The sequence below is a fragment of the Cyclopterus lumpus genome, chromosome 9 (assembly GCF_009769545.1).
Source record: "Cyclopterus lumpus isolate fCycLum1 chromosome 9, fCycLum1.pri, whole genome shotgun sequence".
Classification (NCBI taxonomy): Eukaryota; Metazoa; Chordata; class Actinopteri; order Perciformes; family Cyclopteridae; genus Cyclopterus; species Cyclopterus lumpus.
The window spans coordinates 16,795,011-16,813,806 of NC_046974.1; the positions used below are offsets into that span (position 1 = coordinate 16,795,011).

The 18,796-nt window shown below is 43.0% G+C and overlaps 1 protein-coding gene across 1 annotated transcript in view; it reads right to left on the reverse strand.

Moving 5' to 3' along the window:
• LOC117736622 (netrin receptor UNC5C-like) overlaps positions 1-17,532 on the reverse strand; it is a 169,893-nt gene extending 152,361 nt beyond the window's left edge. Inside the window, exon 1 of the mRNA XM_034542074.1 lies at positions 17,415-17,532. Coding sequence (XP_034397965.1) covers positions 17,415-17,532 — 118 coding nt within the window. The remainder of the gene's footprint in view (positions 1-17,414) is intronic.
• Positions 17,533-18,796: the final 1,264 nt, after the last annotated feature.

Consider the following 18,796-nt stretch of genomic DNA (forward strand, 5'->3'; position numbering starts at 1 on the left):
CAATTTGACTTCAAATGTCTTGAAATGAGCTTAATTCTGACAGTTTGACTGCATGCTGTAATGACTCAACAAGCCAGTTGTTTATGTGTTCATGAAAGGCGAAAGCCAGCTGGATGGTTTAATCAGACTCCTTTTCAATGCACATGAACTTGTTTCCCCTTATTTCTTTTTTTAGTGGTTTTGTAAAACAGCACTGGACACTTCTCTCCTTTTATCTGCACTGACAATAGTTACCACTATTACGCTGTTTTGGATCAGCTGTCTCCCACAAAGTACAAAACCACCGAGTTGGAAGGCAGAGGCTTCAAATGAAATGCTGTCTCCCACTAGCCTCAATATGTCTGGAACCTGCTGAGGTGTTGTAACTTCCTCAGTGCCGTCACTGTTCAGATACAGCTGCTCAAACCTATCAAGACATGCCGTAATTTCGTCCCGTCGCCCACTGCATATGCTGACAGGACGATACCAATCGCTGTGACACTTTCAACAAAAGAACACGCCTTACCGCCTCCACGGCATAGAGTGCTGTTTCACTTTATATCTGACCGTCACATCATTTAGATGTGCATTTTAATTAGCTGCTGCTGCTGAAGTACTTTCTCCCACCCCAAATATGTCTGCAATGTGCTGATGTATTACACATTCAGCACTTTGATTTTGCATAAAGTCCTTAACTTTGGACTGAGCTCAATGTGGCATTTCTGTAAGTGCAGTATGCATGTGTATGTATATGTATATCTCCGTGGCCCTCTGCAATACATTTATAGCAGGTAGTCAGCTGTCGGAAGTACCACAGAGGACTGTCTGTGCTACGGTAATGGGCAGCGTGTGGACTACAATGTACAGTATATGAGCATGAGGGTCCTCCCAACATTAATAAGCTATGCACAAGCCACTATGTGCTTCTGTGTGTGAGTGCGTGTGTGCGTGAGTGTGTGTATGTGTGTATGCGTGTGGCGTGTGTGTGTGTTTATGTGTGTGTGTGTGTGTGTGTGTGTGTGTGTGTGTGTGTGTGTGTGTGTGTGTGTGTGTGTGTGTGTGTATGCGCACTGCAGGCTAAAGTCCCAGACTAGCTCGACAAGCTTAATACCATTATCAAGATTTACAGCGATGCTCATGTGGGACTTACATCAAAATGGTTGGTGCACAGCGCAGACAGAACCCATGTCCCAATTAGAGAGCCTGAGGAACGGCGGTGCACACAAGCTAACACAAGGAGACACACAATCCCTTTCTCAGACTCTCGCTATCTTTCGCTCTCAGACACTTCTGCATATTCACAATATCTTGAACTATCTTGCACACAACCCCCCCCCCCCGGAGGACAGTGCCTCTGGCCTCCGCGGTAGGAGGGAAAACGCTGAAACGATGGAAATAAAGAAAGGAAGTGAGGACAGGACAAGAGAATGAGCAAGTGAGTAAGAAAGGGAATGGAGCAGCATCCCAAACAGCTCAAGATGTACACGACACAGCCCCGAGCAACGTTGTTTTCATCAGCGGCTCATTTTCACACTGAGCCCCTTTTCTGATCTAAAAACTGCACTAAACCGGCAAAGTATAGCTATAACAAAATATTCTTTTTTTTGAGAGGAGCATTCATTTCCAATATTTCAAATAAAGGCAACCATTGAATTCAAACAGACAGATCTTTTGAGTTCGTTCATATAACACTTATTTCCATTTAAAAGACAACCGACCACGTAGCCCTGTATTCTAAATTTAAAAATTCATAGGGAATGAGAGCAAGCAGTCTCTATGCTGTGAATGTGTGTCCGCTCATGTATATGTAAACCAAAGTGTGTGGATGTGTGTACGCTTGCGGCGCACATCACTGCATGTTCCTGCCCTGTGTGTGTACGTACGTGTACAGGCATGCGTGTGTGCAAGCAGAAAACCGGGAAGAGCTTTAATGATAGACCATAAAATGCAAAGCAAGCATCTCCCTCTCTCAGAGACCAATTCAACCGCTGAGCTGGAGATGTGAGGAGGAAATGTCCGAGGTGCTTCTGAGTCTCCGTTCATTATAAGGAAACGTACCTAACATTAAACGCTCCCGGTGTCAATTCAAAACATATTGATGCTTATTGGGTGCTAAAGCATTCTGCACTTCTCCTTTCACAGTGCTTTGGCATGGAAACAAATGACCAATTTCAATATCAAGTTATCATGAATAATTCATGACTGCTTGTAGGGCTTTAGGCATGGAGATTTTCGACGGCATAACCTTGTGTGATATCAAAACATCTTGTTAGGACTAGAAATGCACAGAGCTCAATTAATTATAGCACTTCATAAATGCACCTCATGCCGCTTCTACTCAACACTTCAGCTTTTTAAGATAGAACGGGAAAATCATTTCATTTGTTCATGAAAACCTAATAAGTAAATTTCACATAAATTTCACATGTTTCTATGTTGAAACGATTGGCCTCTGGGTTGATCTGGGACGAGGAAAGAAAGAAAAAGCTCCGGACTAATTACTTTCTGAATTGTATAGATCAGGCCCAGATTTTACTTCTATTTCTAGAACATGAAACAGCACTATTTTAAGAATCAGACATATGAGTGATGCTGCAGTGATTTGTATAGATCTTTGCAAGAAGTGCAGATATGAAATATGACTAAAATAGTGCTCCTGAAGTTGCTAGAGGCCTTGAAATGTAGCGTGCAGCTTCTCCCCCTTACCTCTTGAGTTTTCCTTGCTTTTTATCTGCTCCTCGCTTCCTCTCCCAGCCTGTTTTAGCAACCCTCGAGTCCTCTTCCTCTCTTATCTGTTGTCCGTCTCACTAAGTTCTGCCTCTTGACAGTGTTGTCAAACACCTCAGTGACTATTTACCTCTCACTAATTCTTTATTTTGCCTTTCCCATCTCCATACTTCCTGCAGCCTTGACTGAGCTTCAACCTCGAAACCAAAAAGAAAGAAAGAAAGAAGAAAGAAGCTGAACCAAAAATGATTTCCTGCCTGCCATAGTTACTCCTTCTCTTTCTCAAGGCTAGCTGCAAACACACACACCCAAACCTACCCCCATCCCCAAAGTCACAGTCACACACTTATATTATGAATACACACACATTCCCAAAGCACAAGACAACAATCAATGTCGGCCTGTCACAGTTCAATAAGCAGACTAAACAATGTTGCTCCATTATTACTGTCTTGTTTAACCAACAGCACAAGAACAACGCTGAGAATCAATACACTGCCACACGACAGGGTGAGTGTGAGTGTGTGTGTAACACCAAGACGTGTGTATATGTGTGTCCGACCCACTCAATGGAGCAGCCAGCAGAAAAACGTCCTCGATGATTAAATGTCCACTTAGGCAGCCCTCCGAGAGTGTGTGTGTCTGTGTGTGTGTGTGAATGGTATGTACCCAACATGGCACAAACGGTAAATCTGCCTTGATTGATTTTCTACAGGCAAATTGGTTGCAACACTTGGTCCACAAAACCTGAATACAATTGGTTTTGTTTCCACAGATTAGAGGTTCTTGTTCAGATATCGACTGGAGACAAAGTAGGCGAACCCTCACCTGAAATACCACTTTAAAAAAGACTGAAGTTCAGAAGGCGTCTCAACTTTAAAATGGTTACCTTGTTTTCCATTAGCCATCCCATCAACCCGTTACTATTGAAACTCTGTGGCATTTCCTTGAGGAAAAAGGTCTGCAACCATTGTGACGTCTACTGTGTAACTAGGACGACGACTGTCACTGAAAACTCTCTCCAATGTTCGACTTGACAAAATATCATTTTTTTCTTATTTTTGAATAAATAGACCCTTTGGGATGTAATTCAAAATATTGTGACTTTTCATTTTCTTCACCTAAGCTCGCTAATGCACAGGTGAGTACAACACACTGTATAACCCCGATGGCACCAGTGTGTCTGAAACCCTGAAGCATTTTGTTATCTTAACTCCGTGCTGTAAATAATTCATCTGACACACCTCCCCTCCTCTGCTCTGAACTAAAAGCTTAAAGGACTTAAACTCTCCAGCAGCACAGTGAGGAGGACTGCTCCTTATTGAATCCTGCAACACCGGTGCCTTTCAGCAGGAGATTAAACAAGGAGTGACACATTCGCTCTCGAACACTTAAAACTTAATGCTGTGCTCAGCCACTCTCTTTTGCTCATTTACAGAAAATGAATTTTACAATCAAATTTCCATTCAGGATCGCCTTCATAAAAAGGCAATATGGCGCGGAGTATTTTCATTGTGTCATAGTTAATACATCATAAACTGGTGCCACGCAAGGATGATATCCATAACGGCCGACAAGAGGCTTTATATTTATGGTTCTCTAACTAGAAGTGATTTCAGGATGTTCCAAGATGAGTGACTGTTCAGGTTTCCGTTTCACGGTCGGTAATGTTCTCCCTCCTGCAGCTCCCACGACGGAATAAACACAGCAACACTGTGCAGATGCTTTCACAGAATTGGGGGGGGGAGAAAGACACAACATCTGAACTCAGAACTAACTGACAAGTTTTTCATTAGCTGTGAGTTTCAGTTCATTTTCAAACTACAACATAAACTTTTGTGAGTTACGACTTGACCTGGGGCCAAAACAGCAGCCCTGCCCTCATTTTCTGACAAGACCTCAGCACGGAGCGGAGATAAACAAAAACCCTGGAGGGGCCCAGAGGAAGAAGCAACACAAATAACCACCGCAACAATACAAGGATTTGGAGGAGCTAGAGGGAGCCGTGGGCATTGTCTGGCTTTAGTCAGCTACTTTCTGCTTCTTTTGAAACTGTTCCTTGGGTGTGGATGACATTTGTCAGATCAGAGAAGGGGGAAAAACATTTCAAATGTGTCTACAAAGTTTGCCTCCTTGTGTCTTTTGTTTAAAGTTTAAATCTCACTTCCTGAAGGAAGGAAGGAAATAAAGAAGGAAGGAAGGAAGACGGGAAGAAAAGAAGGAAGGAGAGAAGGGAAGAAACTCAGCCCAAACTGGAGAAAGATGAAAGGAAGTGAAGGGGAGATGGTGTAAAAGAGAAACAGAGATGAGGAGAAAACGAAGGGAGGCTCACACACTTATTTCTTGTTCTTTTGATGTGGTGAAATCACCCTGCTGTGACACTGTGACACAAGTCTCCTCACAGAAAAAGCCACCCCACATGATGTCACTGGCTCAAAATGTTAAATATATAGCTCACACCTGCCACACAGGACAAGCCATGAAGCACATTGCACCACATCCAGATCTGATGTGGTGCTCTATAGTATGCTGGAGAAACACCAATATTGATTATGAATCCTTAAAACTGATGGGTATACTTTATACTTTCCCAACTAATATTAACATTAAGATAAATGGCTTGGACCATTATGATCTAAAACCGGATAGGAGTCAGAATATTAATGCACATGTAAACTTAACTTGCAGATAAATATATTCTCTTTCCTCAGACACTGAGTCAGTAGACTGGCCCTTGGACTTGTTTAACCCCTGTCAGCTTCTATAGCACCATCATTTACTTATTTATATCTAAACGGAGAAATTTGGTGTTAACTGTGAAATTATAAAAATGGCCAATATGTGCAATAATTTACTAGTAATGATTTACCACTGATTAATGTATACTGCACATTTTATTCTTGTTAGATATATATACAAGAATCAATTAAGTATTTTAGATGACTTGGTGTTTTGTAGAACAGACAATACCTTTTTATACACAAGGTTTATATCCAGTACTACAGCAGCTGTTGCATCTTCTGTGCTAATCATTTTATATAAAATCAGATAACGTACTGTAAGCACAGAAAAAGACAACATCTAAGCTACGTCATCAAATTATGATAACCACAATCCTAAAACATGTCCAAAAATGGATTATGTTACAAACATAATTAAGCATTAATCTTTGAAGATAATGGATTGCTACAACAGTACAGGTGGCTTTTCCCGCGCTTCTGAAATGCACAACTGCTAAAATATCACACATGGTCCAAGAGGGTGACAGGATACAGCCCACTTGCCAAGAACACAACAAATACTGGAGACACAGTGTCTGTCCACTCTCCTGCTTCAACTGCCAAACTGACCATCCAGTGTGTGTGTGTGTGTGTGTGTGTGTGTGTGTGTGTGTGTGTGCGTTGTCCCGGTATTGGCAGGCCAATTGAGCCACATGTCATTGGACAGTGAGCCAGTGTGTGTGTTGAAAACCATTACTGCACCACTACGCCAGCTGTGCCTCGGGGAGATGACGGTGATTTCAACAAAAGAAATAAAAGGGCAACAACAACAAAAGTAGATGAACAGTTGAGTCCAAAACCTTCCGAATTACTCCCGCAGATATGAAACACCCGTGGCTTATCGCAATCTTTTGATGTACTTCATTAAATCATGGATGCAAGTTGTGGATAATTCACTTCCCTCACTGCTGGGACTATCAGGAAGAGACCGTTTCTATTATTTCCGTGAAGAGACAGCTAAGCTGGGGCTTTGTTGTGAGCCGAGAATGAAACAGAGTGTGTGTAGGCCCTAAAAATTGCAAGAAGACTCAAGAGCTCACACCCACAAGCGAGAAACAATTCCTCAAGACAAAATTGTCCTCATACAAAACAGGCCATTTTTCAGTTCGATGAGTGAAGACTTAAAGTGTTCTTCAAGAACATTTTTGTTGAAATCTTCATTAAAACCTGACAGCAATCGATGAATCGAACGCTCCAACGAAAAGAAAAAAAAAGAAAAAGATTGTGGAATCTGTCTGAGGGCCGAATGAAATGATTGGACGGGCTTCCTGCCTGTTTACCTGACTGTCTACCTTCATGTATTCTGGCCGTACACTCATTGCTTCCACAAGCTGCTAGTTTAACAGCTGTGAGTCAGAACAATATCCATGTTTGTTGTTTATGCTCATGATGATAATGAAATACTTTTGGGGAAGTGGCTTTGAAGGCAGGCCTGAAGGGACGGGCTGTCGAGTGTTGCCGACTTGACAACTTTCTTGACGACTTTAACAGCTTTTGGAGTTGATGCTGCCAGATACTTTCACTGGAAAAGAGTTGGAAACACTGGCCTGGATTCTACTGTTCATCATTCTTTGTATCTATCATACTCTGGCTGGTTTTACAAGTTCACCAATTCTGTCTTTAAGTGATGGAAAAAAAATGTCTTTATAAAATCATCACCATTATGAAATTCAGTAATTTCTATTTTGATGTCAAATGTGTTCACCAGACAACTTCTTGACTACAATACTTTTCATTTGGATTTAAACATCTGCAGTGGGCGTCATTAGGGAAAGTGACTACCGAACTACATCATCCAACCAGCAAACATTTGTTAAGACTTTTCATACTTGTTATTACAAACTTGTTTTCTAAAGATATACAAGTTAGTTTTACATGTGCAAGATAAAGAGCTAGCTGATGTTGTAACAACCCCTCCGAAAAAAAAAAAAAATGCATTCATGTGCTAAATGATGCTGACTAAAGAGTGAAGAATTATAAACACACTGTAGAGATAACATTTGAAGGAGGGAAATGTGTGTTTCGTACATATCTGGGCAATTTATTTCCTCCTTCTAATGTTTCATCTAACGTTTCATGACATGTCATTGTGAAACTTTTCTCCGATCTAGCATGTATGTGTGCATGTCCCATGTTAAATTGCATCTAGATTGCATCAGCTGTCAGATCACTGCAGGCAGCAACAATCTCCATCTTCCCAAAACCCAGATGATGATGGGACAGCTCAAGAGTACTGTAGTTTAAACAAGCTTATCAAAAGAAAATAGTGAGATATTATTTATTAGTGAGGAACGAACTGGTGTCATTATGTCATCCCTTCATCTCGGCATGTCGCCTCAAAAAGGCTCCGAGACAATAGATGACAGCGTGGTGGACATCCTATCACACATACACACGAGAATATTTCATCAAAAGCCTGTGTTCTTTTGAGCATAAATGTTCACCAAAATATCACCATCAAAGTGGCACTTCATAGTAGAGGGCCGTCGTATGAAAAACAGAACAGAATTACACTAACCTCCTACAAGAAACGGCATACTGAGCTACAATTAACTTTAAGCGCAGCAGAAAAACAAGCAGTGAAATTCAAGACTCCAACTGCACCAGCCTTAAGCCTCACAGAAATCCTTGAGGATGGGAATTTAAAAACACGCCAAGCAGCGGGAGTAAGATAGAGTGAAAGAGAGAGATCTTTTTCTTCCGGCTCAATCCAAAAGGTGTATTTTCAATAAACATCAATAAATGTTCTAAGACAATACAGCCTGGAGAGCCAGAGGGCTCAGATCAGAGGAGCACAGCTAACAAGTTAGCACACACAAGTCGTGTGTGTGTGCTTGAACACAGACACACACAAAGTTTGTGTGGGAGAGAATCAATGAAAACAAAGCATAGCCTATATCTGAAAGTCAGAGGGTCTGTACTTTAATAGCTGCACTGCTGAGTCACAATGTGGAGCCATAATAATACATGACTTTCACTCAGAGGTTGGTGGAGAGAAGATCTTAAATCTCCCAATCATTCAAAACAACGTTACAACCTTAATCCGTTGACCTCATCATCCCCCCATTTAGTTTAAGCCTCTTTGGAAACAGTGTTTCCCCCAAAAAGTAATATCTGATTATCTGCACCAGCAGCTGACTCAGTTGACTCTCTGGATTTTTTTAGGCCACTGAATAAAAGGCCTTCAGTGTCTTGATGTATTAGCAAATGGAAATATACATGTTAGTCTTATTCTTAATTTAAATTGATTTGAATCCAATGCTGACGAATACAAAATGAATATGAATTATCTTGTTGGCCACTTGATGTGTTCCATATGTATGCCTGTCCATGTGGTCAGTTTTTATATACTGTGTGTTTTGAAAGAATCTGTTGTGCACATGCAGTAGGATTCAAAAGTGAAGTGATCAAAGTAAATATGCATTTCCCTTCAATATGATACCAATACCAGAGTGACCGGTCATGTTTTTATTCATATTGCACCTTGCTTATTCCTCTCAATATTGAAGTGATTTCCCTATAGAAAAACCTGCACAACAAGATGTGCACACCCACAAAAATATACTCAGAAGCATGCAATAAACCACCAAGTATGAAGTGCACACCATGGTAATGTAGAAGTAGAACCTGCAGGAAAACAATCTAGTCTGTGCGCTCCGACTTTGGCAACAAGTGATGAATACATTTACTGTTTTCATACAGAAACAAAGGCACAGACAACAAGCTGATCCAAGATTCTTCAAGCAAACAAACAACTGATAGCTTCCACTCACAGACCAAACTTTCTTCAGACTCGTTAGCCAACTGACTCGCAGACCGAGGAAAGCAAACTTTTTTTTGTTTTAATATCAAGCCAACTCTCGTCTTTAGTCCGGACGTAGCTCTCATTGGGCAAAGTAAACCAGACTTTACAGGTTTAATTAAACTGTTCAGTTTGAGCTCTTAGCCTTGGGCTGTAGAATCAAAAAAGGGGGCTTCTGAATGTTTTTCTCAATCACACACACACACAATTAATGCTGAATCCATCTGTATTTGAAAAACAGCTCAGCTCGGTTCCTCTGTGGTGTTCACAGTGTTGACATGGTTGCCTTTTATCCTCAAAATCCGACCAATAAACACTTACAACTTGCCCTTCCGGACATAATCTGCTTATTCAGATCAAGTCTGTATCCCATTGCCTCTGACCTCTAGAGGCACAAATAGGGTGATGCAAACACCAAAGCTTCTGTGTGACTGTAAATTAAAGTGGAGCGAAATTATTCAGTCGTCCCTTTTTCACTGCTGTGTTTCATCAAATCTCTCCCCTCTCTGTGATTAATTACTGCCGCCGCAGTCTTTCCCTATCTCGCTCCCGCGCTTGATGTCCCCATATCCAAGTCACTCTATCTATTTCCCTCCCACTCGTTCGGCATTGCATCTACCTGGCTCTTCTGATTCCCTGCCTCTTTCACCCCTATGCAATCTCTTTTTTTTCCCTTTCAGGAAGCAAGATTTTTACAGTGGAGAGTCATTATTCTCTCTGCCTTCTCTCCTCTCTCCACCTACGGTGCCTTCCTACCTGTGCTCCTCTGGGGGGGGGGAAGCAGTGCTGTGTGCATGGATAATTCTGGGAAATAACAATGTGATATTTCATCCACACAACGGACACACAAACGTGCCTTCTCAGCAAAGTACTGCCCATATTCATTAGCCACTTAGAATGCTGTGCTCAAATGAATCAAAGCAAACTGCTTACACGTAATCTTGTCACCCGCGGAGAAAAATATAGCGGGTTCCTTATTACAGCAGCTGTAGAGCCAAAATAAGTGAATGGACTTGTACCATATGCAGGTCTGTACAACACAGCGTGTTTTTTGCCTTTGTTCCGGTCATACACTATAAACTGTAACTGAATGCAACCACGTTTCTGTCAATTCTCTAGCCTGCCTCTGTGTGTGTGTGTGTGTGTGTGTGTGTGTGTGTGTTAGTCCCTTGTTTTGCTAAGCCTACACAAGATACACTACAGTAAAGTACAGCATGTCTACAGGAGAACAGGCAACCGAAAACCTTTTTACAAGACATGCTAAATCCCCTTTTTCACAGCGTCCTACAGAATTACAATGTACTCTTTCAAAACAGGCAAAAGTCATGTGTTTTCGCGTGTGTGTGAACTCACATGTGCAGAGTAGACGTAAGCCAAGGAGGTAAAAAGTTAAAGTGGTGATTATGGTAATTATGGTTTCAGGTTTTTGCATATTCCTTCTGATGGACCACTAGATTACCAGACATTGTTGGCACAAAGAGAGCAAGGGGGGGGGCATTTGATTGAGGGAGCAAGAAAGAGTTAAGGAGAGGAAAAGGGGCTACAGGGGAGATGTGGAAAGGAGAGCAGGAGAGGGGAAAAAAGAGTTACAAAGGAAGAGAGAATGTAATGGCGAAAGATATGAAGAAGAGAAAGACTAATCCTTCAGGCGGCTTCCAAACGCTCGCTCTCCTCGCTCCGTCCTCCTCCTCCTCCTCCTCCTCCTTCTCCTCCTTCTCCTCGCCTCCTCTCTCCACCAGGAGTTGAATGGGCTTTTACAGTGCAGCTTTGTTTACAATCAAAAAGGAGCATGAATGTCAAAACACACCTTCCCCTTTGGGTTTTTTTCTTCTCTAACTTCATTCTATTTCACTCTCTCCATTCCTTTTAGTATCTCCTCTTAAACGTGTCCCTCCTCCTGTTTAGTCTTTCGTCTCTCTCACTCTCTCTCTAGACAGGACAATGTCCATAACAAGCTTTCACTGGAAACAAAAAGGACCCGGGGTCCCCTCCTCGTGGACCCCCTGCCGAGGCACGTCGTCTTTTGTCAATGGGAGATTAATTACATATTCATGGTGACACAAATAAGACTCTCCTGCGCACACAAACACACCACTCAGCCAAAGCCATCTGCTGGTCGTGTGTCTGCACTCGAGGAATTGTTCTTTCGAACGGAGCACACACACTTAGAAATGTTTGTTTTTGCCTCGGTGTGTCTTTAAGGAGGGACACCTGTGCAGTGCCCCGGCTCATAAAGGTTTCGCACTGCAGTGATCTGTGAACATACTTTAAAAATGATACACACATCACCAAATGTGCAAGCCTTTCTTTAATACGAGTGCCCTGAGCAAGAAATCTGGAGACGCAGCAGATTGGTGCTTTGGCATGAATCCAAACAAAGTGTCAGAGACAGACACAGGGAGAGACAGAGGGATTAAGCCGAAGAAGTAAGTTGGCTTCTTCACGCACAGAAAGGAAAGGAAAGGGGGGGAGGAGGGGGGAGAAAGAGAAAGATGTCTCCATAATGGCTTGTCTTCAATAAGCACAGCGTGTTGCACATTGTGTTTTGAAGCAAGTAAACCAGCCCGGGCTATTTACTGGAGGTTTAACGGTATCAAATAAAAATAATATATAGACCATGAAAGGCCTAAGCTGCCGGCTGTGGATAGAGGCAAGGCCTTAAAAAAAAAAAAGACAGATACGGGGTGAGATTTCAATGGAGAGCAGCTGGCATGGTGTGTGCATTTCTATACCTGTCTGTCCTTCCTTCCTTTTTGCTCTCCATCTTTCTGTATTGGACCAATGTGTGTTTATGTGTGTGTGTGTGTGACTGATAAGTTTCCCCCATGTTTACCTAACACACACACGCACACACACACATCTCCAGCTGGTTGTGGGCCCTGTTCAGATGCACAACAATATGGACACTGTAATTTAGCCATGCAAATCTAACTAGAGAAAGGGGACAGAGTGGTGAGAGACAGTAGCAGAAGAAGAGAATAATAAGAGAGGGAAAAAAGTGAGAGAGGCAAGCAGAATGTCGGAGGTAGCAGATGGGAAGGAGAGAAAGCAGGACAGGGGGAGTGAGAGAAATAGGGACAACTGACAGGAAGGAGGAATTGAGACGATGGACAACAGTACAACAATCTGCGGCTTCAGTCGAGTCCAACTGTTTATAACGGGAATCAAAGACGCTCTGCTTCTCCCGGCTGAAGGCTGAATATATGGCAAGAATTCATATATTATGGAGTTTTTTTCTGTGAACTAGCTATTCCACGATGATGTGAATCTCTTCCTACGATTGTGATCAAGCAGCTCATTTACTTCAATATTCCATTGTGTTTTTATCTTGCAGTGTGGTTTCATAATATGATTTAGTAAGTATCTAAATCTGTGGTTAAAAACACTTAATAGGTGTTTCACTTTTTGCAGTGCAGATCTGCATGGGACCAGTGGGAACTATATAGTAGGCCATTGATTGGGTACAAATGGCGTTCTCTCAGAACACCCCGACCCCCCACCCACACACACACACACACACACACACACAACAAACTGAAACAAAAAGCCTGGGAATGAGAGCCCCAATTGAGGCCTTAGGTTTCGCAGGCCATAAAAAATTCATAATTCCAGATCTTTACATGAAACTCTAGAAGGAATTAGGTCTAACAGCAGGCGCTGGGAATCAGTTTCAGAACATTTAGCTTCTCCTTGCTCCTTCTCCTCTTTTCTCGAGCTCAGTCTCTCTAGTAAACATGACCGCTCACATACACAAATGCACACACGAAGACACACAGAAGGGCGCATTCTTATGTTACATCCTGGGTTTTCCCCTGCAGAGAGGGAGAGATAGTAAATGGTGCAAGCGGTGTGACGCACTTTGTCGACACAGCCTTTTGAAAACCACACTTGCGCCTTCTAAATCGGATTTCATCTCTCCTTTCTTCAAAGAAAAAAATGAACGCAAAAAGTCTCTGCCGCTTCACAAACAACCCACGTTCTGGCTCTTGATTCTTGAAATAGGCCGAGCCCTAATTGCTATGTGTTCCAAGTAAAGCTTATATGTGATATGCACACAAATGGCGTTGGATACAGAAGGTCCAGCATTTTGACCGTCAAACATTAAATCTACGGCGTGAATGGATGAATATACAAGGCCAGAGGCAAGGAGAGAGAGAAGAAAGGTCAGTATAAACCATTCAGTAGCTGACAGAAGATGTGGACTGGAGGATAGAGATAGAGATAGAGAAAACGTGTATGAAGTATTTTTTTAAAGTATTAAAGTATAGTCTATAAAATGTACAGATAAGTAAAAAATATACTTTAAAAAAAAGGAAGGCAGACAGGGGAAATCTGCCATCACTAGGCTGCTGCTAGCAGCAGGAGGGTATTCTATACAAAACAACCCCAGACACAGTCAAAGACTTCCTTTCACACACTCCTGTGAACGCCTGGCTGAGCACACACATGCACACACACATGCACACACACGCAAACACGCGCACTATAGGCTCCTAATCACACACGCAGAGAATGCAGACAGAATGCAGCATTGTTTGACTGCAGAAATATCTTGCTGTGTGTTCTGTGTGAGTGTGTGTGTGTGTGTGTGTGTGTGTGTGTGTGTGTGTGTGTGTGTGTGTGTGTGTGTGTGGCAGTCAGTCAGCTTGTCAAGTCCTAGTGGACTGATCAAAGCTGGTACAAACCACCCAGAGAGATCTCTCCCTTCCTCATCCATTCAACCATCCCCCCTCTCACTCAGTCTATCCCCCCTCCTCTCTCGCCCTGATACAGAAATGGCATTAAATTTACCACATAAATCCTGCTCGGCCAATCGCATTGCGCTCACTGGAGTAGCACAGCCAATCAAATTGGCCTGTTTAGTTCCAATAATTCTCAGTCGTCCCCCCACAAGCACTGAACCCTGGATGGCTGCAGTGCACCATGGGACAGGATCAGAGCATAATGGGAGACAGCATGGGAGCTCTGGCAATATCATAATGCCAAGAGCATGCACACACACACGCACAAACACACACACACACAAGCAAGAGAATACCATGTGAGCTCTGCTGGCACACCGGTATGATGCCAAGTTGACACACACACACACATGTACAAAATCACACAATCTCCCATGTATAGACTTTTCTGTCACACACGTGTGCACAGAAACACACACACACACACACACACCACAGGAGTTCTGAGTTCTGAACAAACCTAAGCTGCCAAGTAAATACACACACTCCTCATGTGAGCGCTATTAGTACATCTACACATTCCTGCTCCATCGGGTTCACACAAACACACCTACCAAGTGAGAAAAGGGTTTCCTAGAATAAACAGTTCTGTTAAATTTAAAGAAAAGGGTTTCCGAAGTGAAACACAACATGCCACAGAAATGCGAGCGTGTGTAACTAGAACCCAACAGACCCCCCAAAAAAATGCAAAAACACACCAAAATGTTTGAGACAAACACTGTTTGGCAGCTGAATTGTGGAACATGGCTGCAATGCAGTTCAGTCGTCATAATAAACAAGGAGACTTTTCAGACTGATCTTGACACCCGTTCATTCCTGTTTAAATGTAAGGGGGCTCAGCTAATGGCTTTTTAATGGGCCAAGAGGCTTGAGGGGAGGCCTTAGTTGGAAGGTGGACTCATGCACTCAAGCTGGCATTAGAGGATCTCAACTGCGCACTCTCTTCTCATTGTGAGGGCACATTGCCTTTGTGTCCAAGACATTTTTCCATTGTGTAACAGTTTCTAGAGCACTGCGAAGCTGGGAGAAAAATTACTACATGCAAGGTTAAATGCGTAAGTGCTCCATAAAAATGAGTAGAGTGACTTTAACTTTAATTTGTTGTGTCAAAATGCATCTAAGAAATGTGAATATTTGAGGGTTCTAATCTTTCATCACTTTTATATTTGTATCCACAGCAGTGCAAGCATCATTTCCACAAACACCATCACCATGAACATTATTACTAACAACCTCAATAACGAACCCAGCTATTAAACCACACCAAACCACATATTCCACAGCAGCATTACACTGGAAGCAACAACTGGCCATAAGACACTCAATGATGCATAAGCAGAACTAAAGAGCAGAATAATTTGGTGGAAAACAACTATTTGTTTTTTCCGTTCAAAGACAAAATGCCCACAAACACCCAGTTTGTAATTTGAGGGAAAATCTCAACCTGAATAAAGTGGGAATTGAATCCAGCGCTGATGCACAGAGAGGATTAGCTATGTACATAGAGCCCCCCCCCCCCCCCCAGTTAGGTCAATGTGTTTGTGTGTTTTCCCCATACAATAGAACAATTAATGGAGTGACAGTGACTCCTCACACACAAAGAACCAACTTCAGAAGCACGAGTCCAGTTAGGAGGAAGAGAGGAATAGCAAACAGCGATATTACAGACAAGCCCAGACTAGGAGACGACCAGAAACATAAACCTTTTTAAAGGGGGGAGCAGGATGAGGGACAAAGATTGAGGAGTTTCATTTGCCGGAAAAGCACTAACAGTTTTAGTTTCCAATTATAAGATTTCTCTACCAAAGTCAAATTGAGTGCCAAGCTGCAATTTATCGGAGGTTGGTGAAAGCCTACCCAAATTGTGTCCCTAAATTGCAATGTATTGATTTAACAGCAAACATATAGAGAACGGTCATAATGAATATTGGTGGGTGTTGCTGAAATGTTGTTCCCCTGGGCCACGAAAGAAAGGTGGCAGCAACACCATGTCCAATTACTGCCCAAATTCAGCTCAAAAACCTCAGGCCGATCAGTAATGTTGATACCAGTGAATGGACTGCATTGTGGTGTGGACCAGCCAACACTACTGTATCTCCTCAGGGGCATTCACATGGAATATTAGTTATTATGGAGGTTAAAGATTAACGCAACACAGAGGCCGAATGGGATATGAGACTATTATACTTTTAGACATTAATAGGGGATGACACCCACAGTAAGTGCCTGTTATGAGGTCAAACCTCTGAGGTTACTGAGGCCGTACAAGGGGGGAAAGTGGTGAATTAAACAACTTGGTAAAACAACAGAGGGCTAGACATGAATGCGTCTGGATGAACGTTCACAAGGCGCACGTTCTACCCGAGGAAGGTTTGTTTTTCGTATGTCAGCATTTATGAGGAGGCAGCCGACATGGTGGCTCCGGCATGAATATAGTAATATCTAGACGGTATAAAGTTCGGGCTTCAGCCGGCAGTATTCTCCGGCTTTTGGCTGCGCGTCACTCTTCAGAAATATCACTTTAATATGCCGGCTCTCCTTCCCCGGGGGATTGTAGGGCCGATGCGGTTCTAATAAACAACACCTCGGCGTCTCACCAGTCGGGTCATTTAAATACGGAGAGGGGAACTCTCTTTATGAGCTAATGATGGTGCTTTGATGTGACATTTAATCTTCAACTGCACCCGTGGTGTTTGTGCAGCACATTTCTTCCGAGGACTCCCGGTTCTTGTTGTGAGGTTTTGTCGCCTCTATAATTATATTTTCCTCTCTGCGCTTCTGGAGGCTGTGAGTGTTTGTGACTTCTGATCAATTTTCCAATCCGGGCAGCGGAGCGTCGCCTCGTCCTGCCCTTCACAGTGTTCACCTTTTATTCAACTGCCACCTCGGACCTCATTTACCCATCCGTGGTCCCCCACCAAATAATTAATAACGTGTTTTAAATTACTGCACTGTTTAATTCCGACAGGGATTCCGTGAGTTTTTACAATCCCATTCGCATTCATGTGGTTCTCAATAGCGAGTCGAGTCCACGTTATCTCACGTGTTTTGCTCAGCCTTCGTGAGTTTAAAGCGAATGCGATTCTATCACAACATTAATTAGCTGATTAGTCGCTTCTCGCGGGATGACCCGGGTAGGCGCACAGATAGACGCTGGCCGTAAAGCATCCCCCTCATCAGCATCAGCCCAATTGAAATGGAAATACAGCAACAACAAAAAGTAAACCATCCCCGGCCGGAGCTTCTTCTGCCTCCCCGCTCACTAACAGCCTCTTCCACACAGCCGCATCTCGGCGATGAAGGAAAGCGTTTGTCGCTGTGAAACAATTTAAGTGTATTTTTTTTTTTAAAAGGTGTGAAAGAAGACGCGCTCTCCAGACTTACCCTGGGCGACTCCTCGGTGTAGGAGCAGCAGGAGGAGCAGGATCCCCGGCGTGGTGCACATCCTCACCAAGCTGCAACCCCCGTGTCCTATTCCACTTCTCTGTCCACTTTTCCCCATTGCAAGCAACGCGTAAAACACATAAACACACACAACTCCTCAGTCCGCGGTGGGGGAAATGAGGATCCCCCCCCCCTCTTCCTTCTTCCTCCTCCCCTCCTCCTTCTCCTCCTCAGGTTCTGCTGATTAATCAAACGAGTCCAAAACCCAAAGGTGGCTGAGTGTGTCGCCTCTAGTCCCGATGTCGAAGTCCGTCTCAAAAGGCGCAGGTTAAGAGAAGAGAGAGGTGGTGGGAGTCGCCACGGGGTCCCTTCACTCGTGTCCGCGGCGCTGCTGCCTCGCCACTAAGCTCTGCTTCACTCTCCGCGCGCGCTATCCTTCTCCACTCGCTCCGTTTACGCAGAGAGAAAGAAATGCCACCGCCCTCTGGTTACCGTACCAGGCTCTCTGTTTCTCCCTCTCCCTTTCACTCTCGTTCCTATCTTTCGTACTTTAATATCATTAAAAAAAAGAATTGAAAAAAAAATAACCTCCTACATCTGACTCTTAATGGCACGTCTGAATAAGGATATGTGGGGTGAAGTGGATTCTCTTCCTCCTTTGACCACATTTAAGGCTCAAAATAAACTCTTTTTTTCTTCTTCCAGAAACCGATATTACATTGTACTTTATTGTATTATTCTTTTTTGTATCTCTCGGTTGTAAGAACTTGGTTATGTTTACAACATATTTTTTTTTAACTATCTTTTTTTGAATCCATTGTTTGCGCGTGTACGCACGTGTGCGCGCCTATAATTGCTGCCTGTAAGGAACGAACCAGGGAGCCACGTTTCTCCGAGAGCTCCCTGACTGATGTCTGCCCCCTGACGGCCGCGTGCGTTGGGCCTGCAAACGCATCGTGAGAGGTAAAAGTTTACAAGTGTGTTTCTCCCCTTTGAGAAGTGCACTGCTGTGAAGTAAGTTAGCTGTAAAGTATTATATGAACAATATGTTGTTAAAAGGAAAATACGTCATACTGTTCATTTTCCACGATGCCCTTCACTGCCACCACAACCAATTAATAGTGACAACCTTTACAAAATGATGATGACGCTTCCAGCGGAAGTAGTCATCCTTTTTAATCTTGGTGACCGCAGGTTTGTTTTACAGCTCACACATTTTCACATATTTCTGTTTGCACATTCACATGTCAAAACATTTATGTTTCTACGGAGGACATCTTTTTAAAAGCAGAACAACAATCGGATATACTAACCACCTTTTTTTGAACACCTTTTTTTTATCAACACGGCTACTTTCAGCTTCACTGTGAAAATGTCACACT